The sequence below is a fragment of the Stigmatopora nigra genome, chromosome 17 (assembly GCF_051989575.1).
Source record: "Stigmatopora nigra isolate UIUO_SnigA chromosome 17, RoL_Snig_1.1, whole genome shotgun sequence".
Lineage (NCBI taxonomy): Eukaryota > Metazoa > Chordata > Actinopteri > Syngnathiformes > Syngnathidae > Stigmatopora > Stigmatopora nigra.
In genome coordinates, this window is record NC_135524.1 from 2244445 (window position 1) to 2267695 (window position 23251).

The 23251-nt window shown below is 41.0% G+C and overlaps 3 protein-coding genes across 5 annotated transcripts; 1 reads left to right on the forward strand and 2 right to left on the reverse strand.

The window, feature by feature from the left end:
- Positions 1-124: 124 nt before the first annotated feature.
- dck (deoxycytidine kinase) lies at positions 125-3356 on the reverse strand. 2 transcript variants are annotated; one of them, XM_077737205.1, is made up of 8 exons: positions 3146-3356; positions 2746-2966; positions 2354-2469; positions 1305-1498; positions 1084-1231; positions 861-976; positions 438-537; positions 138-316 (listed from the first exon to the last, which is right to left on the reverse strand). In XM_077737205.1, the coding sequence occupies exons 2-8, from the start codon at positions 2834-2836 to the stop codon at positions 290-292; spliced, it is 792 nt and encodes a 263-aa protein (XP_077593331.1). In that variant the 5' UTR covers positions 2837-2966; positions 3146-3356; the 3' UTR covers positions 138-289. The 2 variants fall into 2 exon arrangements, with proteins under 2 accessions (XP_077593330.1, XP_077593331.1); XM_077737204.1 differs by having other exon boundaries at positions 125-316; positions 2746-3356.
- A 367-nt stretch (positions 3357-3723) lies between these two features.
- On the reverse strand, positions 3724-7867 carry LOC144210497 (MOB kinase activator 1B). 2 transcript variants are annotated; one of them, XM_077737206.1, is made up of 7 exons: positions 7820-7867; positions 7511-7786; positions 6688-6854; positions 6373-6466; positions 6141-6274; positions 5428-5591; positions 3724-5361 (listed from the first exon to the last, which is right to left on the reverse strand). In XM_077737206.1, the coding sequence occupies exons 2-7, from the start codon at positions 7522-7524 to the stop codon at positions 5284-5286; spliced, it is 651 nt and encodes a 216-aa protein (XP_077593332.1). In that variant the 5' UTR covers positions 7525-7786; positions 7820-7867; the 3' UTR covers positions 3724-5283. The 2 variants fall into 2 exon arrangements, with proteins under 2 accessions (XP_077593332.1, XP_077593333.1); XM_077737207.1 differs by lacking the exon at positions 7820-7867 and having other exon boundaries at positions 7511-7707; positions 7780-7797.
- Positions 7868-11482: 3615 nt separating this feature from the next.
- tnpo1 (transportin 1) lies at positions 11483-23145 on the forward strand. The gene is made up of 24 exons (XM_077736786.1): positions 11483-11876; positions 12982-13057; positions 13789-13938; positions 14006-14112; positions 15382-15515; positions 15657-15738; positions 15804-15926; positions 15990-16108; positions 16245-16305; positions 16502-16676; positions 16747-16899; positions 16983-17208; positions 17290-17461; positions 17549-17635; positions 17706-17813; positions 17895-18053; positions 18126-18213; positions 18295-18393; positions 18501-18596; positions 19878-19953; positions 20759-20858; positions 20930-21004; positions 21183-21300; positions 21406-23145. Exons 1-23 carry the CDS (start codon positions 11772-11774, stop codon positions 21288-21290), a joined length of 2679 nt encoding a protein of 892 aa, XP_077592912.1. The 5' UTR covers positions 11483-11771; the 3' UTR covers positions 21291-21300; positions 21406-23145.
- The last annotated feature ends 106 nt before the right edge of the window (positions 23146-23251 follow it).

Here is a 23251-nt window from a genome sequence, read left to right on the forward strand (position 1 = left end):
AAAATAATATTTGTATACATTTTTGAACATTTTTTTTACTTACCAGCTTAAAAAGATGAAATTCCACCTACATGAAAAAAAAAAAATTAAATCCCCATTCCTCAGCAAGAATTATTGTGAGGAGCTTCATGTTGGAAAACAAAGGAAGATTTTAGTCCATACAAGTTTATTTCATTCTGCAAGCCACATTAAAAAAAATAAATACATGAATCTCATAGTTGAAAACAAACAAACAAAAAAAAGTTACAAAAATAAAAGCTTGTTGCAACCTTGCCTTATCTGCGATCCCCTATAAAGCACTCAGGAACTCTTTCACCTGGAATAAACAGATTGGATACTTTTTGGGCAAAATGGATCAAAATGTATCAAAAGTGCGGACACTGAGCTACATGACTTGTAAATGGATGCTTTGTGGGGCCTTTCGGCACCATCCTCACCTTCTCCATCATGTCGCTGCACTTGTCCTGGCTGCCTTTAAACTCTTCAGTGGCGTCCAACGTCAGCACCGGCACGTTTGCCAGGTACTCAAATTCTGTACTGTAGCATCAAAGAGCTTTAAGTCAGCTTGAAACATGTAGTTTGCCAAAAGAAATATACAAAAATTGATTTTATTCCTACTTACTTTCTAATATACTTTTTGTTTCATCATGTAAAATATACAGTATACGTTACCGTTCTAGGCCCTGAGCCTTTATGGGCTGTTTATTCTTTTTTCATGTTAGTCTCTATAGAAAATGTAAAAATGTTTATGACACCCAGGTTTTATCACTTTGTATATATTTTTTTCCTAGGCACCTGATCTATATGAATTGTTATTGCTACAATATTACCATTTAAAATATTAAGCCATTTGTTCTCACGTCAAAGTCTTGTGTTGCAACCAGCTCTCATGTTTGACATGGAGCTTCTCCAGATACTCCAAAGGGATTTCCTGCTCTTCCGCTCGGCCTCGCAAGTGCAGCCTCTCCATGCACTTCTACATAAATAGAAACAAAAAATAGCTCACCATAAAACTGACATGCAAAAAAAAAAAAAAAAAAAACGTGATCGGACATCCCTAGATTCAACATGAGCTCCACGTACCTCCGGCGGGACCCTTAAATAGATGATCCCGTCCAACTCGATGTGGCGACCAAACTGACCGTGTAACCAACTGTGCCAGTCCTGGTAGACGGACCACTCGGTGTCGTTCATGCACTCGTTTTCGTAAAGATTGGCGGCAAAGATGTACCTAAGGGATGTTATTTAGAGTTCAAATTAGCTCTGCTTTTATATATCTTTGCATAAATATTATCTTATGGTACCGGTCACTGTAGATGGAGCGCTCGAAGAACTGAACGGGGTTCTCGGCCTCTCGCAACTTTCCGTTGGCCGAGCGTATCTGGGCACGTACTCGACTGATGCAGGCGTAGCTCTGGAAGGTGTACGCCCAACGGTCGGGCTTGTCGTACATCATTTTCAGGACGTTTCCGCCACTGTGCTGGGATGTCGTCAGCTCCTGATGGGCGAAAAATACAATGTTAATATGGTTGTTTTTCGGACCAGGCAAATTAATTTATTAAGTTGTATTTTAATGGACATATTTAAAGAAATTAGTGATCCAGGAACCATTTTTGAGATTTTTTTTACATTAATCTAAAATTAAAAAACATAAGGCAAAATAGGACTTTCTCGAATGCATAGGAGAAAATAGGAATTATTACAAAATTAATTTGCATGATTCCATGCACAAATGTGTCCTGCTGTAAGTAGGGCTCATTTCTCTGTTGGAATGTTGAATGGCGCATTTGAACGGAGTCAGTAAAGAGCGAGCATTGATGTACAGTAGACATATGGACAGTCTACAGCAGCTGCATTCTAAATTCAGAGAAAGACGCTCCCACTCATGATGTATCCTTGTCCACGTCATATAATCCCCCAAAGAATTTTTCTGTCCAACTAACTACGAAACGACTTCTTCTGCTATTTTCAGAAAGTATATTTGGTCCAATTTTGCTAAAAGTTATCAATATTTATCTGTAACCACCACAAATAACAGTTTACACACAACTATTAATTACTTGGAACAAGATTTTCCTGATGTAGGCAAAAGCATTGAGGCTATAAATAAATGTTATTTTAGTCACAATACATTAATGACAGGTAAGCTTTTTTTTAAATTTAATCAGTGAACACTAACGTTAGTCACCGTCATTACCGAGTTTATGCTTCTTACATTAATAGTTGAAACTTGGAAGGTTCTGAACTCGACATAGAAGGCATGAGGGATAATAAGTGCGTAAATAAGGAATGGTGTAGAGTCAAATAAACGTAAATAAATCGAGAAAACAGCGAATATGCATACTGATTTTACCTCAAAGTCGCCGCCGTTGGTTTTCACGTTACACCACCTGGCGATGGGTTCGGGTACTACCTCCCAATCAGAAGATTCCTGCTCCAGCAGGCGGACGAACGTTGATTTTCCCGCCGCTGGAAAGAGCCCGACCCCCCCACCAAAGATTAAAAAACTTCAAAGACATGCCGCCCAATTCAACGAGGAAAATGCGCAATTCTTATAAATAAACACGTTAATGGTGTTTTTTTCTAGCTTAACATAGCCAAAAATGGCGCAGTTTATATTTATAAACACAAACAATATGTCAATATAATTAGTTATAAGTATATATTAAGGAGAATACCATTTAACACCGCGGCCTATTGTCAACACAAAGCAATAACATTTTTTTTAATTGAAGACTTACTCACCAATGTTCCCCTCAATGGAAATTCTCTTAATTCTCGTCTCAGTGGAGTCGTTCATAGAGTCAGAGCGCGGCCTCTTCGGGGTTGAAGACATTATTTTTGTACTGTTTGGTGACCCAAAAGTCCGTCGTGGTAAACGCAAAGTGGGGAACGAAAGGACCGAGCAGCCGTCGTTTGTCAAAGCTTGGCGGGCAATATTAACATTACCACAAATCCGGAAACGGCTGCACAACATAGATAATTTCCGGGTAGAATTTGAACATAGACTAAAAAGAAATGAAGTTCTTTTTAGTGAGAACATTGTAGTTTACAACAATGTAATATTTGACGGCCGTTTTGCCGCAACTAGTAAATATTCACATATATAGAGTTGGAATTGTTATTAATTTACGCAAATACGCACCGCAACTTTTCTTAGAGCCAGAAAAGACTAGGTTTCTATGCTGCTATCGTCCAACAATAGCAATACACTGTAACAGACACTACATAAACCAAACGACAACACTTATAGTCATAAATATTTACATAATAGAAATATACACTTTCCTATGCCGAATATTGTTGTCATTCTCAAACTTGCACGTGTTTCTTCCAGCAAACACTGATTGTCGTAACTTCCGTCGAGGCGATGGAAATTGCAAAATAAAATTCTATCAACAGCTTCTTCTCAATAATTTTGTGTTTTATTTTTGACACAAATAATACTGGGCAGTCCAGTGGAGTGAGTCGTTAGCACGTTGGCCTCATGATTCTGGGGTCCTGGGTTCATATCCAGGTCAGGTCCACTGGTGTGGAGTTTGTATGTTCTCCTCATGCCTGGGTGGGTTTTGTCTGGGTACTGTTTTCCTCCCACATACCAAAAATATGACAGGTAGACACTCTTAATTGCCCCTGGCAATGGGTGTGAGCTGGGATAGGCTCCGGCACCATCTGTGACCCGAATGAGGATAAAGTGGTTCATAAAATGAGATGAGACAGTAATTCAAAAGAGTCAACGCCACCTTTATTTGCCTGGTAAACAGCGTAATTACTTTCAGCAGCATTGGAACATCCATACCGAGCTATTATGTACATACAATTCCTCAATAACAGCCAACAAAGGAACAGGAGAGGAAAAGAAGGCAGCAAGGAGCCGGCCAGGGCTGGGAGATTCTTCTTCTGGGATTCTTGAAACCACATTTTGCAAATTGTATGACTGAACACATTCATATTCAAGAGCTAAGATAACAATGGTATGAAACCAAGACAATTTGAAGGTCGGAAATTAAGCTGCATCTTTAAACAAACAGACAACTCCATGCTTATAGAAAGTTTGAGCTAATCACGAAAGAGTATTTGGCAGTAAAGAAATTAAAGGTGTGGTATTGAAAAATATAAGTAGTAATAGGTGACCCAAAAAAAACAAGCTCCAAAGTTGGATATTTTTTTGTTGTTGTTGAAATTTTGGAGTACAAAAACTCTAAAACTTGCTTATTTTTATATATGTGGGAAAAATACAGTAGTTTTAGAAACAGTCTAGTACTTTAAATTACTTTTAATGTATTTAAAAATATTTGTATAGTTGTATTCTTAAAATATTGCAATGTGTATTTAAGGAAGGGAAAATATCATTGTATCTCATTTTTAAATTATATTCAAAAAGACAAACCCCAGTGTAAAGTTAATTAAAGTGTAAATAGGAAAAAAAATTCTCTTAGTATCCTTTCCCTAATACTCCTTCGTAGAGCTCATTATTTATTTACATATTGTGCATTTTAGTATATCTTCAGGCAAACAAAAGAAAGCGCTTTAAACACTAATTCCAAGCAAAAGCAATGCTATTCTTTTTTTTACAACCTGAATGTCTAACTAAAAACTATTCAGCATGAACGCGACCGCGGAATGACGCTCCAATTTGCTATCTTAAGCGATCTTTTGTACACTTAAGAAAGCTTAATAGCGTCAATTCTTATTGCATAGAAGACTTTTTAGAGAGCGCGAGATGTGCATGCAAAAAAACGAGAGAAATATCTGGGTAATGCCTCGTGAGCAGAGCAGGCGGACATTCAGTTTTTGAGGAAGGAAAGAAAAAGCAAACCATCGCGTGACAAAGCACGAGTCGACATTCAGGCAAAGGGTCGGTCGGGAGAACTGATCATATCGCTAAATACGCGTTAGCTCGCTGTTTTTGGGGTGTTCTGTAATAACCTTTTAATCAAATCGAATGAAATATTTGCAAAAGTTCTCATTTCGGATGCCGGGTCAGGCACTTGGGATGCGGAGAAAAAGCAGCAAACCAAGAAAATACTGGAAATATTTTCAGCTCTTGGAACGGCACTATTTTTTTGTACGTAGCGACCACGACTCAAATAGAGTAGCGCGAGTCCTGGTGCATTTAAAACCCATCCAGACCCACTCAGGCCTACCGGGTCTCATTTAGAAACATTTCCCCAAATGGAAATATAGTTTATACTGCATACGTACAGCCAAGGGGGGGGACATAGGGGAGAAAAAGGGGGGTTTTCTGTGCAAAACTAGATGTAGAGAAAAGGACGATGGCGTTTATCTGTCCTTCGTGGTCAGCTTTTCGATCAGCTCCTGAAGAGGCGCCAACTCTTTTCTGTCAATCAGGTTGAACTCCTGAAGGAAGATGGGCGGAGTCAGGGGGAGAGAGATGTGGCAAATGGGGGCGTGTCTTTTTCCTACCTGGACGAAAAAGATGAAGTGTTTGAAGGACGTGTTGAGGTGGGCCTCCTCCTGCAGCTGCATGACGGAGTCAAAGTGCTGGTGGTAGATGTGGGCGTAGACGCGGAACAGACGTTTCAGGATGGTCTTGGCCACAGACATGAAGTTGCGCTTGAATGGGACGCCTAGACAAAAGACATAAGAACAAAAGTTAAATGGAATGGTTGATGATTAAACGGTTTGTATCAGGGGTGTCCAAAATAGCGCTAATTATAATGAAAAAGCATGAAAAGTTTGAGTTTGGACTACATTCAGCTGCAGTACACAACCTGACCAATAGGGGAGCTGTTTTTTTTTTTTACATTTGCCCTGTTTGGTCCAAAAAGGGACATCAGGGACATCCCTAACACATTCTGAAAGCAGTCATTGGAGAAAATACAAGTTTGGAGACCCCTGGTTTATGTCAGAGCAACAACCAATCTGATGAGAGAATTCTTCAAACAACTTTGGAAATGCGCAGTCATGTTTAGTTTGCACTGACACTACCAAAAAGTCTCTTTTAAGTTACGAAAGCATCATTGCGCCATCGGAAAGCTGCCTTCACGTCACCTACGACTTCTTCAAATGCAATAATGAACACATTTGTTCGAGCTGGATGGCGTCCAGCTGCAACGGGCCCACGCCCGTCTGAACAAGACTCAGCGGGTTTGTCTCTGTGCTTTTTAAACACGTACCAATCTTGGAGGGAAAAAGCGTCTCGTCGTCCAGTTGGTCTTGGACCCACGTCATCAAGTAATCGATGTACTTTGGCGCGGAGCACTTGATGGGCTTTTTGATGTTGGTGCCATCAGCCCAGTGGTATTCGTATCTGCAAGACGAGAAGACGGAATCAAGCATTTAAACCCTGAGGCTGTTGGCAAACAGCATGTCAGAGCGCATCTAATGAAACAAAGGCCGCTGACTCACTTTGGACCGGCAGACATGACGGGGCAGCTCTCCTCCGTGCAGAAATCTGTGATGGTTCCGTACAGCATGTTGATCTGGTTGAAGAAGTCCACGGCTGGGAAATGACAATATGTAGCTCTTAGTATTTTAGTGGGAAATTTGCATAGCAACCCCAAATAAGTCAATTGCATTTATCATCTTTGCCCATATAAGGGCAGAGCTATATGCTAGCCTAGCAATTATTGGTAAGGTACATCTGAATACCATAAAAAAAATAGGACTTGGACTCGTTTGGGTGTCCCGAAATAAATAAACGGGATGGCGTCGGTGACTCACTGTTGACAGCCACCCACTCGTTGAGGTCTTCGCCCTCGGGCAACATGACGGCCATGCGCAGGTTTCCGCTTCCCAGCGTGGCCTCGGCGTGTTTCAACAGCTCGTACTGGTGCGAGCCCTCGGGGATGTTTTTCTTGGGTTTAAACGTCTTGGACGAACGACTTCCACTAAAAAAAGAGAAAGAAAAGTGTTATTCCGGTGACATTCAATGTTGTTCAGAGGACAATAAGTCATCATAAATGTTGGTTAACAAAAAGTGCTGACGAAAGAATTGATAGGATGGTCTGGCCGGGCAGAACAAAGTGTCTCTGTGTGACTAATGAGGCCGTTTGGAGTGCTCAACATCTCCCGTGGCCCCCAATAAACAAGAACTCGTTGCGTGAGTCAGAGCAGAACGGAAGGACACAAGGATGGAGCTTGACAATTTTCAAAATGATGAAATTGCTCCAAACTCGAAAGCAGCTGATGACTTTGCAGATGATTGTTTTTGTAAATAATAAAAAACACACACACGCACAAAAACAACAACAAAAACAACTGAGGCTAACTGGCAACCGTACATAACATATTTTTTTCCATTTTAAAGGTCTTATGCTACTTTTAATGTGAAATTTAGACAAATACACTATTCTGAAACACAGTTTTGACCTGACATACCATTTTGCAGTTAGCAAAAACAACGTTAATATGAACTAGCCTTGCTAACCTGCTAGAGCTAGCATAACGGCTATTCTCGAGACGCTGTCCAAGTATGAAAACTATAGGCGCAAAACAAGGCTACGGCAGGTCACAGACGAACAAACGAGTAGTTTAAAGAACTTACAATAGAAAACTCATGTTTCCCCAGGCGGTGCTTCTTTATCTCGCTCTCGGGAAGTAATAAGAATGATAGTAGCAGCAGCAGAGGAGGAGGAAATGCGAGGAGGAGGCGGGAGGGATTGTTTGCCCAAGTCTCACAAGTCCTCGTCGTGACTTCTCGGCCTTTCTCGCGGTCCTCTTTCGGGCAAATTACGTGCAATACTAAAGCAGATTGCAGAGATATACGTGTTATATTCAAACTTAAAAACTGTAATTAAATATGGGGTCTTTTACCAGAGAGCTGCTGGTCCACTGTATACTGTGCTGTAGCGACAGAGGAATTAGGACAACACTACCTTAGATAGCGCATACATCTATGACTACACAGAGCAGTGGGGTAAATGAATAGCGGCCATATTGTGTCAGAAAACCTTGCCGTGAGCTTTAATGAAGCAGTTATTTGGTCATTTATTTATTTTCCGTGTAAAATCCTCTTAACTTTTTATTATTATTATTACAATTATAAATTGGTTTCTTGATAACAAACCGAATAGTCCTGCTGTAATTAAGGCTGGGTATTGAATAAAATTGTACTAATTATATAATATAATAAAATAATAATATCCATCTTTTATATCAAGGGTGTCATTTTAGATCTAATATCTAGATTTTATTATTAATATTTTTTTAAATGGATTAAAATAACTATCAAAAGCCCCAAATAGTCCAAACAGAAATTCCGCACCTATGACTTACTTTCCAGGGCTGCAGAAAATGATGCAGTGGGCCAGATTTGGCCCCCGGGCTGCCACTTTGACACCTGTGGCCTAGTCTAATGGGATGCTACGCTTTGCAGCATAGACACAGTTGAAGCCGCGGGGGTTGGGATGCGAGAAGCACCTGACGCCGATCCACTGATTGCACTTGTGACATACCTGAGTTGTGGAAAGGTTCCTCAATATGAAAACCTACAAATTGTGGAATAGTTTGAAATAAAAGCCTAGTCTTATGGGATGCTATGCCTTGATATCAAATCAAAAGCCTTTATTGTCATCATACAACCTGTTAATAACGAAATGGGTGAAATATTCATTCATAAAGGTGCTCTTAAATGGATAAAAATGGTCAAAATTGTGCACTTTGATGGCAAATATTTGAAATAGGTCCCAAAAAAGTATTGAACTGGCTGATTTTTGTTTTCCAAGCCATTCAGGACATACATAAGTGACGAAATTGAATCGACGGGGGTTGGGCCGCTGTGGGTGGGGTGGGGGTTTGCTTTTCGCTCGAGCCGTCCAGGACCGACCGACTGAGCTTACTGGCAAAGTTGAAGGTGTGGGGGTTGGGCTGCAAGAAGCACCTGAGGCCGATCCATTGATTGCACGCGGTGGACATTAGTATTGTGGAAAGCTTTCCTCTTTATGAAAGCCCACATTTTGAGGAATAGTTTGAAATGAAAGCCTAGCCTTATGGAATGCTATGCCTTGATATCAAATCAAAAGCATTTATTGTCATCGTACACCGCTGCATATACTAATGAAATTTGTAAAATGTCATTTAAAAAGGTGCTCTTAAATTCTTCAAAATGGTCAAAATTCTGCACTTTCATGGCCCACGTTTGAAATAGGTAAAAAAAAAAAAGTCATGAACTGGCTTCTTTTTGTTTTGCAATCCATCCAGGACATACCTAGGTGACAAAATTGAATCGACGGGGGTTGGGCCAACGTGGGTGGGGTGGTGTGGGGTGGGGGTAGATTTTTGCTCGAGCCGTCCAGCACCGACCGAGCTGACGGACAAACTTGAACCAACGGGGGTTGGGCTGCGAGACGCACCTGACGCCGATCCACTGATTGCATCTGTGCGACACTAGTATTGAGGAAAGGTTCCTCAATATGAAAACCTACAATTTGTGCAATAGTTTGAAATAAAAGCCTAGTCTTATGGGATGCTATGCCTTGATATCAAATCAAAAGCCTTTATTTTCATCATACCACCTGTTAATAACAAAATGGGTTAAATATTCATTCATAAAGGTGCTCTTAAATTGATCAAAATGGTCAAAATTCTGCACTTTGATGGCACATATTTGAAATAGGTCCCAAAAAAAGTATTGAACTGGCTGCTTTTTGTTTTCCAAGCCATCCAGGACATACATAGGTGACAAAAATGAATCGACGGGGGTTGGGTAGCTGTGGGTGGGGTGGGGGTTTGCTTTTCGCTCGAGCCGTCCAGGACCGACCGAGGGAGCTGACCGAGGAACTTGAAGCAATGAGGGTTGGGCTGCAAGAAGCACCTGAGGCCGATCCACTGATTGCACGCGGTGGACATTAGTATTGTGGAAAGCTTTCCTCTTTATGAAAACTCACATTTTGAGGAATAGTTTGAAATGAAAGCCCTATTTATGGGATGCTATGCTTTGATATCAAATCAAAAGCATTTATTGTCATCATATACACCAGTTTATAATGAAATGGGTGAAATATTAATTCATAAAGGCACATTCATAAATGGGGCAAAAAGGTCAAAAGTCTGCGCTTTGATGGCCAACGTTTTTAATAAGTCCAAAAAAAGTCTTGAACTGGCTCTTGACAGTGTATACCAGGCAGTGGTGGCTTTGCTTTGACATACATAGGTGACAATGTTGAATCAACATGGGTGGGGAGGGGTGGTGTGGAGTGGGGGTAGCTTTTTGCTCAAGCCGTCCAGCACCGACCGAGCTGACGGACAAACTTGAACCAACGGGGGTTGGGCTGCGAGAAGCACCTGATGCCGATCCACTGATTGCACGCATAGGACACTAGTATTGCGGAAAGCTTTCCTCTTTTAACCAAAGCACCCCCGCACTGACTTTTGCCCTTATTTTAGGTTGCCCATCCCATTTAAATAAATGCCTAGTCTTATGGGATGCTACATTTCCCTCCATATGTCCAATACTTCAATTTCTTTGACACACTCGCTCTCCCTTCAATGGTCAAAAGTTTGACATTTGAAGGCCCATATTTGAAATAGGTCAAAAAAAAAAGTCTTGAATTGGCTTTGACACTTTCCACCAAATATACATAGATGCATACATTGGTGACAAAATTGAATCAACAGGGGTTGGGCCAACGTGGGTGGGGTGGAGCGGGGGTAAATTTTCGCTTGAGCCTTCCAGGACCGACTGAGCTGACTAAGGAACTTGAACCAGCGGGGGTCGGGCTGCGAGACACACCTGACTGCAATCCACTGATTGCACGCGGTGGACATTAGTATTGAGGAAAGCTTTCCTCTTTATGAAACTCTACATTTTGTGGAATAGTTTGAAACGAAAGCCTAGTCCAAGGGTGCCAATCGTGGGCTGCATTTATGTCAATAGCATTTCATGTGGACCGGAGCATTTTAGATCTAGTATCAAGATATATTAAAAATTGGATTAAAAGACCTGTATCAATAGCCCCAAAGAGTTATTTTTTTATAGATCTAAAGCAATGTTTATTTGAGATTTTATTTCTTAGTATTGGAAAATGTCTTTGAATCATTTCACAAGAAGCATCAGTCATCTACGTTTATATGCATCATTTTTGGGAAAGCTGCTGCCAAATCCAAACTCGACTTCTTCGCGGGATCGTGATTGCTAAATTCTCCTATGTGTTGCCCTCTAGTGGCTAATAACGTTACCTATAATCCAGGAGGTACCATCGTGTTAAAAATGAGAGGTGGAACAGAAAGCAATATTAACTCCAACTTGAACTCCTTTTTCTGTTAATATTCACAATATGTTGCAATGAAATACGAAAACATAATATTTGCGTAATATAAAAATAAATTACTGTGTGTATGATCGTAATTATGCTGACCATGTGACTTTTTATTACAGTTTCAGGAAGAAACATTAAGGAATTCTTAAAGGTCATCCAGCACTATGTGTAAAAGGGCAGGTGTTAGGACCGCGCAGCCACCCGTCATCTGCCCTATTGAGCCAGTTAAAAGCGGCTGCAGCGCGCCCTTTCTCGGCCTGCCTGTCAAACCACCCTCAGCTGAACGGTTCCAATTTGACAGGCCCATGTCTGACACTCTAGTCACGCTTTCCCCCGTTCTTCTTCAGCCGATATAAAAATAATAATAATAATTTGAATAGCTCAAGCGAGAGAACCGAGAAATTGGAACCCCCCTCCCCGCCCTTTTCACTGGTTCTTCCGGGGGTTTCGTCGAGCGTGTTGTCCCCGCCTCTTGTATCATTCATGTGGGGTAAACCTCCCGTTAGCTCGGCGCGGTGTATTTTTTAAATAGGCGCAGTCACAACAAAGATGGAGTGTGCGTGGAAGCCGGACGAGCAAGGTCTCCAGCAGGTTCTACAGCTGCTTAAAGAGTCCCAATCCCCGGATACGTCCACGCAGAGATCGGTCCAGCAAGTATCCTTTTTTTGCCTTCATGTTGGGGTCGGCTAGCATTAGCCGTTGCTAATCTTTTGAACGTTAAACCGGGTTTACAAAATATACACAAATGTCTTTTTTCTTCGCCATAACGTTAATATTAAAGCATAGGCGAAATGGTAGTTGCGTACTTTACATATACAACAATGGGAATATGACCCTGAAAATGTATGTTTTCAACGTGACACAGCCAAATTGGAGCCTTTCTTTTTATCTGATAGCTTTAGGCAATCAAAGTCACGGGGCCCGACACAGCTTTGATTTGCAAAGATTTTATCAACATGAAATTTCGAAGACCTCACTATTTGCTAAGCTTATAATATCCAGTTTTGATGGACATGAGCTAATAAGTGAATACTCTTAACATTTTAGTAGAATTGGTGAGAACACGAATGAAAATAATTGTAGTATGCCACTGATACTTCAATCTTGACGTCATTCGTGTCAATTCATTCTTACTGGTTTAGTGGTGTCCAAATTACAGCCTGGAAGAAAAGATGAAAATATTATTGAATATGGCTCGCACAAGAAGTTTCAATTTAACCTACATTCTGTTGCACTTTTCATCTTTACCACTGGAGGGAGCCACTCGCTTAAACAGTCCCATTCAATCTCTGTTCATTAGTTGTATATGTATTATTGATTGCAAATATGTGGTTATTGGGACTATGGCTGACAAGATAAATTGCCCAAAATATGACTAAAGTGAAAATCCCAAAATAGTCTTGTAAGTTAAATTTCCAGACAGATTCTGAAGTTCTGTTATTGCTTTGTCGCTCAGTCGTTGTCATAGCTTGGTTGCGCTCGAGGGGATAATAACTTGAATATATCCAGCAAACCTTTGCTGGCTCTCTGGGGCGAAAGGATATTAGATTTTTTCTATGTGTCTGAGAGGTTGGAGGCGGCGTGAAAACACAATTACTACCCCTGGCGTGTCCAAACTTTAAAAAAAAATGGCATCTGACTTTGGATTGAATGCACAACTTAATATCTTTTGAAATCCAATATTCATACATGTACTATTTGCTGAGACATGTCCTCCATTTTGTGCCGCTGCTGTGTTCCTCAACCAATTTCTCCACAGAGACTTGAGCAGCTGAATCAGTTTCCCGACTTTAACAACTACTTGATATTTGTTTTGACCAAGTTCAAGTCAGAAGGTAAGTTTAATTTTTATTTCCTTGACCATGATGTTTTCTTGTTCCATTTTGTATAAAAGCCCTGACGAGCGTGACTCCGGTACCGACCTGTCGACTGCAGATGAGGCGCTGAGGGAATATGGGTCGCGGTAATTTTAAACCCGATTCTTGGCAGCGCTCAACTCGCCACGCCACGCCACCGTCTGCACGGCGGATGACCTACATGCCCGTGGCTTTGTGACATTTGCTGCCATTTTGCCTGAAAATATTGTTGAAAAAGAATCTTTAGCGTTCATTAGTTGCAAAGCTTGAATAAATAATCAGCCTCTGTGAAACAGCTGTTTGAATGTAAACAAAAGTTCGGATTGACATTTTACTGACTTTTTTTAAAAGGAAAACATATTGATGATAAATACAAAAAAAGCTAATATTGGGATATTAAGTTAGGAAATGGTCATTAAATGATAAAATTAGTTGCAAAGCTTGAATAAATAATCAGCCTAAGCAAAACAGCTGTTTGAATGTAAACAAAAGTTCGGATTGACATTTTACTGGCTTTTTTTAAAGAAAAAATATTCATGATAAATACAAAAAAGATAATATTGGTATATTGTGTTAGAAAATGGTCATTAGATGATAAGATTCTGCAAAAAAGGGAATAAAACTTTTATCAGTAAAATGCAATTTTCCACAGGCATAAACAGGGCAGCTAAAGGGTTAATTGCACTTTTTGTCCCCTCTCCCTCCCTAAGATGAGCCAACACGTTCCCTGAGTGGCTTGATACTGAAGAACAATGTGAAAGCTCACTATCAGAACTTCCCTCACGGAGTGTCTGATTTCATCAAGGACGAGTGCCTCCAAAGCATCGGCGATTCCTCACCATTCATCCGCGCCACTGTCGGTAAGTTCATTTTCTTTTTTAACTTTTTACTCACATATCCAATCTTTCCCATTTCCACCCCAAACAGGTATCTTGATCACCACCATTGCATCGAAGGGAGAACTACAAAATTGGCCTGAGCTTTTACCTAAACTCTGCCAGCTGTTGGATTCTGAAGACTACAACACATGCGAGGTACGGGCAAGATGGGGCGAGTTATTGTGACCTGTGGGCGGAGCTTAGCCACTGAATCTGATGATTGGCAATAAAGTAGAAAAGTAATAACTCAGCTGCACAAGGTTGGAGCGTGACCTCCCGTACGTCTTGTACGTGATGAAGGTCTCGTCCTTGAGATTTAAAGGTCGCTTCCGTGACTATTTCTCATCGTGCAATGGCCTTAGTTGACACCTGCGTCCTATCAAAATGATAATACAGCAATACCTGGCCACTTAGTGGATTTAATATCTTTTGGATTGGCCAAATATGGACTGTCTCCTTCAAAACGCCAAGTGCTGGCGTGAAGCTTATTGGCGAGCGGAGATTTAGGTCAGGGCTAAGAATCGCAGCGTGCGCGAGGTTGGTAATGCGGCGGCAAATGTAGCAACTTCTCATAAGACTTCCTTCATTTTGGAAAGCAGCTTGGACGCGTTAAAGCCTCTTAGTTGGAACTAAAATGTCTGCCAACACATGTTTTGATATTTCGTTTTGCATAAATAAACCTTACCTTAAATTCCTTGCATGTTCCCAACATACTTGGCCAATAAACCTCATTCTATGTCTCATTGGTTCCTTTTTTGTTTTAATTAAAGCCCCATGTTATATGCTGCTCACTATAAGCACATCTGTAGAATGGGAGTACGCAAAAGCCCTCAATAGTCAATTTTACTGGTGTAATTCCCTGTGAAATCCTGACCTAGTAGGTTTAAAGGGTTAAGCCATCCCCCAAGCAATACTTGAATGCTGCCTGTCTGGCATTCATCTCTAAAAAAAGCAGCGAGCAGGTGACGCTAGATTACTTTATTTAGATTGTTGGTTACGATGAAGACGGCGATCCGTCTACGCGCTTGTTTCTTAACTCCTGTTACACATGATTGCCAGATGAGACGACTTTATGTGGATGAGAAAAAACAGATGACATCAAGCAGGGGTGCTTGACACTCAGTCTTGTCACCGGCCATTTTTGCTTTCTTCTGCAAAGTTCGGAAATTTGAATTAAAATTTTATTTTATTTATTTTTACAATATATCCATGGATCATATTGACCTTTCCGCTTATCGTCAATGGTCGGGGGTGCTGGAGCTCATCCCATTGCAGGGCACAATGAGAAAAACATGTACTATTACCTAATGGCAATTTAGTTCAACTCGCCTACTTGGGATACATTGAAACTCCATACTAGAAGCCTGAAAAGCATGTAGCTCAAAATGGTGGCTGTCTGATTTGTTTTTTTTTCTTGCTATACAGGGGGCCTTTGGAGCCCTACAGAAAATTTGTGAGGACTCTGCCGAAATCCTGGATAGCGACATTTTGGATCGTCCCCTCAATATCATGATCCCCAAATTCTTGCAGTTTTTCAAGCATAGCAGCCCCAAAATCAGGTATACTCTTAACATCCAATCAAATCATTGTCTTCCCTTAGGCCAAACTAAAGCCCATGGTGGGTCATATTTTAAAAACCCAACATTTTTTTGTTGCACCCATTCCGAGAATGTGTTCAAGTTGGATTTTTCTATTTGTAGGTCCCACGCCATTGCCTGCGTCAACCAGTTCATCATCAGCAGGACTCAAGCGCTTATGCTGCACATCGACGCATTCATCGAGGCAAGTGTGAACCGCCACTAGACTAAAATGACCGCAACCAGTAAGCCCATTTTTCCTCTCCACAGAATCTGTTCGCACTGGCCACCGACGAGGAGCCCGAAGTGCGGAAAAACGTTTGCCGAGCGCTGGTCATGTTGCTGGAGGTGCGCTTGGATCGACTGCTGCCACACATGCATCATATTGTGGAGGTGAGTGAATAAATGAAACTTAAAACACAATCATATCTTAATAAATCTACTTTATTGTGGCAGTACATGCTTCAGAGGACACAAGACCAAGATGAAAACGTGGCCCTGGAGGCCTGCGAATTCTGGTTGACGTTAGCCGAGCAACCCGTGTGCAAGGAAGTGCTTTGCGGCCATCTGTCCAAGTAAGGAGAAATCACTAGATGGGTCGTGGCCTCGTACCCGCGACCCCGACAGCCGATTAAGACGGCGGCAGCTGACCTCGGCCGTCGCTGAGTAATGAGTCGTCCTCGCCCTTTTGTCATGTCCCGTCCCTCCCAGGCTCACGCCGGTGCTTGTCAACGGAATGAAGTACTCTGAGATAGACATCATCATGCTCAAGGTTAGCTTGTGTGGATATGTTTGAACGGGAGTTGACCCACGGGGTGTGGCATTGGGCTGGAGGTCAAATGTATGTATTTGGTTAAAGTGGGTGGGATGGAATCCACCAGGAAAAAAAAATACAACAATTATGAGAGGAGCTTTGGAAACAGTCCCCACAAAAATAATAAGGCATAAAAATGTTTGTTTGTCACCAGGGCGACATCGAGGAGGATGAAGCCATCCCCGATAGCGAGCAAGACATCCGCCCTCGCTTCCACCGCTCCCGCACGGTCGCCCAACAGCACGAAGGTGACGGGATCGAGGATCAGGTCGACGACGACGATCTAGACGACGATGACGATGATGAAGCCATTTCGGATTGGAATCTTCGTGAGTACCCCGAATGAGGCACTCATAGGTGAATTTGGCCAGACTTGAGCTGGTCGTCTTCAATTTTCAGGTAAATGTTCGGCGGCGGCCTTGGACATTCTGGCCAACGTGTTCCGAGACGAGTTGCTGCTGCACATTCTGCCGCTTCTCAAGGAGCTGCTCTTCCATCCCGAGTGGATCGTCAAGGAGTCTGGCATCCTCGTGCTAGGAGCCATAGCAGAAGGTCACCATTTTGTCTTAGCACATTGCTTGTTACTAAAAATGAAAGGGTTAAAGTTAGCAGTATTTTTCTCCCATTACCCTTAGGCTGTATGCAGGGAATGATCCCTTACCTCCCTGAGCTGATTCCCCATCTGATCCAGTGTCTGTCAGACAAGAAGGCCCTGGTCCGCTCCATTACCTGCTGGACACTGAGCCGTTATGCCCACTGGGTGGTGAGCCAGCCCCCTGACGTTTACCTGAAGCCTCTCATGACTGAGCTCCTCAAGCGCATTCTGGATAGCAACAAGCGCGTGCAGGAGGCCGCTTGCAGGTAAGTCCTGACATTTAAAAAAATATATATATATATATATATTATAGTGGTTAAAAATGTCGCCCATCTTTCTACTTGCAGTGCCTTTGCCACCTTGGAGGAGGAGGCGTGCACAGAGTTGGTACCCTACCTGGCTTTCATTCTGGACACGCTGGTCTTCGCCTTCCACAAATACCAGCACAAGAACCTTCTCATTCTTTACGATGCCATCGGAACGCTGGCCGACTCGGTGGGACACCACCTCAACAAACCGGTATGGCCGGATTCACATCCCTAGATAGAGCTGGGCATTATTACAAAAATTATTACCACAATTATTATTATTTTTTTATTGCATCAGGAGTACATCCAGATGTTGATGCCGCCTCTGATCCAGAAGTGGAACCAGCTTAAGGATGAAGACAAAGACCTTTTCCCTTTGTTAGAAGTGAGTCACGTCCAAGTGGGATTTCTCATGAGTGCGATGTCTCGGTCCAACCGTGTCTTCTGTCCTTCAGTGCCTTTCGTCCGTAGCGACGGCTTTACAGAGCGGCTTCTTGCCTTACTGCGAGCCCGTCTACCAACGATGTGTCAACCTCGTCCAGAAGACTCTTGCTCAGGCCATGGTGAGTGAGCACGATAAATAAACACTAGGTGCAAATCTAGCACTTTTCCACTTGACTTCAGCAGTCTTGTCCATCCTCCAGCTTTACCAATCACAACCAGAGCAGTACGAAGCACCGGATAAAGACTTCATGATCGTGGCTTTGGATCTTCTCAGCGGTCTGGCCGAAGGTTTGGGAGGCACCATCGAGCAACTGGTCGCCCGGAGCAACATCCTCACCCTGATGTACCAATGCATGCAGGTGAAATTCTGTCCTCCATGTCAACTTGGCATTGAGTCAACAGCTGAAATGATTGTTTTTCCCCCTACTTAGGACAAAATGCCTGAAGTACGTCAAAGTTCCTTTGCTTTGCTGGGGGATCTGACCAAGGCTTGTTTCCAGCATGTCAAACCATGCATTGGTATGTTTGTTACTCCCAATGAAACATGAAGGAAAGTATGAGCTCAGCTGATTGGCTTGTATTTTTTTTTGTCTTTTCTAGCTGACTTTATGCCCATACTGGGTACTAATTTGAACCCAGAATTTATTTCTGTGTGCAACAATGCAACATGGGCAATAGGAGCGATAGCCATACAAATGGGTGAGTACTTTATTTGGTAACAACTCATTGGCTATCATTGTAGGCAACAGACATCCAATCCATCTCACCAGCCATTTTAAATGTCTTTTTTGTTTGTTTTTCCATAGGGCCTGAAATGCAGCCATATGTTGCGGTGGTGCTTCACCAACTAGTGGAAATCATTAACAGGCCCAATACGCCCAAAACACTTCTGGAAAACACAGGTACCACACTGTGGCGGTACTGAGCCGGCCCCACGGCGGCTGCCACACACGCAAACACAACACTTTTTAGTCCGCTGCCTTTTCCATTTAGGTATGCTAACAATTTTAAGCTAGAGAATTCACAGCGGCGATTCCCCTAAAAATGAGTGCTGCCAAATCATTTTTCTAAAGCCAAGCGTCCCCCAAAAACGTCCAATTTGCCGTCACTTGATTTATTTAATTTCTTGCTCTCTAAATGTCAGTGCATTTCTTGCAATTGATGTTGTTTGGTGCAGGATGGCCATCAAGAAACAAAATGGTTACCTTCAAATCAGCTATTTTGCCTGGAGTTCAACTTGGAACTCCAAAGTTGAACATATTTTAAAATATTATTGCCAAATTAATGTTGGTTCAACTTTGGAGCATCTTCTCTATTTTTTTTTAAACAATCCTGCACTTAACTTGTTTAAAAAAAGTGGCATTATCATCTGCTTTCTGCATGTGCCATTTGACTTGTTCCCAAAATGTGCCTGCTCGTTTTAATGAGAATGTTGCATAGTTGTGTGTCTTCTTAAAACGTAGGTCTCTTCTCTTCCACCTCCTCTCTACCTGGATAGCTCCTCCCTATCCTCCATGTTGTCGGACTCGTGTATTTTCTTTTTAACGAGCGACAACAACACCAAAAAAAAAAAAAAAAAAAAAAAAAAAAAAAAAAAAAAAAAAAAAAACGCACGCACAAACACACACACTCCTCTTTGTTGTGTACAATTAATATTGGTGAGTTTAAGGGAGAAATGTGCTTATGAGGCATGAGTCACATTTAATTTATTGACTCAAAAATTGAACATTTGATTTAAAAAAAATCTTATTATTTAAAATTAGTGAAACTCAAGCAAAGGATCAACATATTATTTCATAAATAAATAAACTTAACTGCCATTGACATCTAGTTTTTTTGCCCCAAATTATGTATTAACCATCCGCTCACTGCCGGGATAAGTCATTTCTTTTGGAAGACTGTCTTATGTCCTACTTGTCAATGTGTTCTCCCTTAAACGTGTTTTGTATGTCTTATTTTTTGCATTCTACCCTCCTCCACCGTAGGGGGCAGTAGCGTGCTAACGACGCCAAAAGTGAAATCTTGTGTTTTTTTCAGATCATGGACAGATTTTTGTTGATTTCTATGTCTTGTGTGTTTTTCTTCATTTTTTTTTCTCCTCCCCCCTCCCCCTCCCCTCCCTCCTCATTGCTCATGTCTTGGTTGGCGTTTGGTGGTGTGTAACCGTGATTGCGTTACCGTAGCAATAACAATTGGTCGTCTTGGTTACGTTTGTCCTCAAGAGGTGGCACCCATGCTACAGCAGTTTATAAGACCCTGGTGTGTATTATTCAATCTTTTTTTGTTTCTTTTCTTCTTCTTATTTTTAATTCATACATATTTTTTTCTTCTCTGTTGCTCTTTTCTCTTCTTGCTGTCGCTTTCCTCTCAAAACTGTCTTTTTGATTTATTTATTCTTCAGTTTTGTAATCATTGCCAACCATGTGACTAACCCTGTGCTCTTTTAGGTTCTGTGTTTTATCTTTGGGGGGGCGGGGGCACTATTTCATGTTTTTTTTTTGTCTAGTTTTCAATTTTTGTCTTCGTCCCACATAGCCGATGAGATAAAAGATGATATGAGACGGCCACATGGCAGTCGGTTGCCAATTAACTGTTAATTGGAGTTTAACCCGCTTTGCAATCTGACTGCCATGTAGCCTCCTCACTCTAAAGCACCCCTACAATCCCCCCCCCCAAAAAAAAATGGCTAATCATACATTTTTGAGAGCAAAATGATGTAAGCAGACAGATGAGTAGTTTTGATATTAAAGGTTTTTTATTTTTATTTTTTCACTTTAAGGAAACCTGTTACAGCCAATAATTATTAGTACTCCTAGTACAAAAAAATAGTGACCTCAATTTATATTTTTAGGCATAGAATAACTATATGTTAGAAGACACCCATTTGGTGCTATACAAAGTGAAATGAGCTTCCTAACTAGTCATAAACATGCTGGACTTATTTCTGCTTATTTTCCACTTGCCCAAAAAAAAAAAACGGTTAATCTCTGCTAGGACAAAGTTAGCCAAGTGACTATTTGGACTTGGCTGCATATTCAATACGCATTCCCTCCCCCGTCAACAGGTGCACCTCATTGCGGAATATTCGAGATAACGAGGAGAAAGACTCTGCTTTTCGGGGGATTTGCACCATGATCAGCGTCAACCCGGGAGGGGTCGTGCAGGTAAAATGAAAAAGTATGTGTATGGGGCTCATTGAGAATGGCATTTAAGATTTTCTTTTTTTTTAATATAGGATTTCATATTTTTCTGTGACGCCGTGGCATCCTGGGTCAACCCTAAGGAAGATCTACGAGACATGTTCTACAAGGTATGGCAAAGGGAGGGAAATATTTAAGTTAAGATTGGTCATTATTGTACATGTATTGAAGTTAGCATGATTTTAACCCAGTAGTTTGTTGTGGTAGTTTGTAATAGAAGGCAATTGATTAAGTCAATGCTTCTAGCTCCTCCCATTTTAAATGGAATGGGCGTCTTGTTTATTTCAGATCCTTCACGGCTTTCAAAACCAAGTGGGGGAGGAGAACTGGAGACGTTTTTCTGACCAGTTCCCCATGCCGTTAAAAGACCGCCTGGCTGTCTTCTACGGGGTCTAAAGTGGGCGGGGTCAGTTTACCAGTTGTTTTAACACATTGATTTTAATTTTTTATAGTCCTTTGAATTTTACATACAAGTATGTCTATTAAATACAGACTTTTATTTTTCCTACAGGTCTGGTGTCAGGAGACAATATAGGGAACCTCTTTTAAAACGGGGAAACATGTCGCCCTTGACCAGGGGGGTAGTATTTGCCTGATGAGGGGAGGGGCTAGGGATGTCCGGCCCCTTTCCTCCCTACCTGGTGGAAAAGGGGTGGTGGGGAAGGCGGTGGGTCGGGGTCCTCATGGGTGGGCCCGCACTGGGGGGGAAGCGGGTCGGAAACAATGGCGGGAGGAGTTAATAACCAAAAGTCGCTGTTCCTAAATCACGACGTCATGATTTTGCTTTTTCAATTCTGTAATTGTGACTACTCGGACGGACTCCATTGTTCTGGAGAAATTGTCCGTGCGTGACCAGGCCAAAGACAGTTTTGCCATTTTTCCTCCTCTTGTTGAAAGGATAGAGTTTGCAGAATGACGTTGAAAATAACTCATTTTTGCGTGACCCAATTTCATGGAAATAGCTGTAATTGTAGTCCTAATTTTATCTAAACATTGACTTCATTTGAACTACTAAATTGGTTTAAAAAACAATGAAGTTGGTGTTTTAACAAACAAATGTCATAATGTTAGGAAAATACTACTGTACTCATTTTAAAGCCATAATTTCACAAAAAAATGGAGATTTTTATGCCAAAAGTCAGTTTTGTGACTTAATAGGCAGAATTTTACAAGTTAATGGTTTTAAATTTCTACAAACTAAAACTGTTTTGTGAAATCCATTTGGCCAAAACATGCAAGTTGTCTAAAACTTAAATCAAGCCATCTTTCATATTTGCAGGATTACTAAATGTATAATTTTAACTTGCGGTTATTCATTAATATAAAGCCATAATTGAAGAAAAACAACAACTGTGATTGTAATTATATAGTCGGAATAGCATTTTGTCTTGTAACATTATGACTTTTTTATTTTTTTTTAATTTTTTTTGGTACTATTCCCACTTTCTGTCAGTGTTCCAGAATGTTGGGACAGAATTGTGGAGAAATGCGATATAATGATTCGCCTTGATTTTTTTTCCTGAAGCTTTGTTTTATGTTGTCAATCTTGTGCATGGTTTTGAGGATAACTTTAATTTTTTTATTATTTTTTTTTTGCACTTGGCTCATGCATGTTGGTGGCCCTTGAACACTTTGGCGGGGATTTTGATTGTTTTGGAAAAAATAATAGAATACTGACACTTCTTTTTGCTGCCCTAAACTTGCTCTGAAAATACTGTGAAACTCCATGTGTGTCATTTCAACAGCCTGAATGTATTCCAAATTCACAAATTGTGTGTTTTGTTTTTTTAAAATTCTTTTTCTCTGCTGGTCAGAGTTAAAATTGCAGTATTTTAACCCTGGAAATTGGAGCTTTTGTGAAGTGATGCTGCTAAAATGTGTTTTTTTTTATATAGGCAAACAAAAAGTGGAGCCTTTTAAAGTACGATGCAAAATATTTGGATTAAGGAAGAATTTCATTTCAAACTTTTACAGCTTTTGTCTTCAAAAAAAATGTGTCTTTGTAGGCATTAAGAAGAAAACTGTCTGGATAGTCAACCAATGACTTTTAGAAGCAATCCTCACGTGGATGTTCTTTTTTTGTCTGTCACATTCCGAGTGTCGCTGTCTCCGTTCAATTTACGCTCCCAAATGTCTTATTTGGGAATTTGGTTAATGATCAAAGATCATTTTTTATGAAGAGCAATGGAAGTAAATTTGGACTTTGTGAAATCATAGAAGGAAAATAAAATGGTTTCTTTTAAAATATTAAGTGATTTGTATTTCAATTTAAAGTTAATTACTAAATGCGATTGTACAGAGTAAAAAATGTTAAAAATGGGAGCTACTATTTGACCGTTATTCAACGAATTGTCATG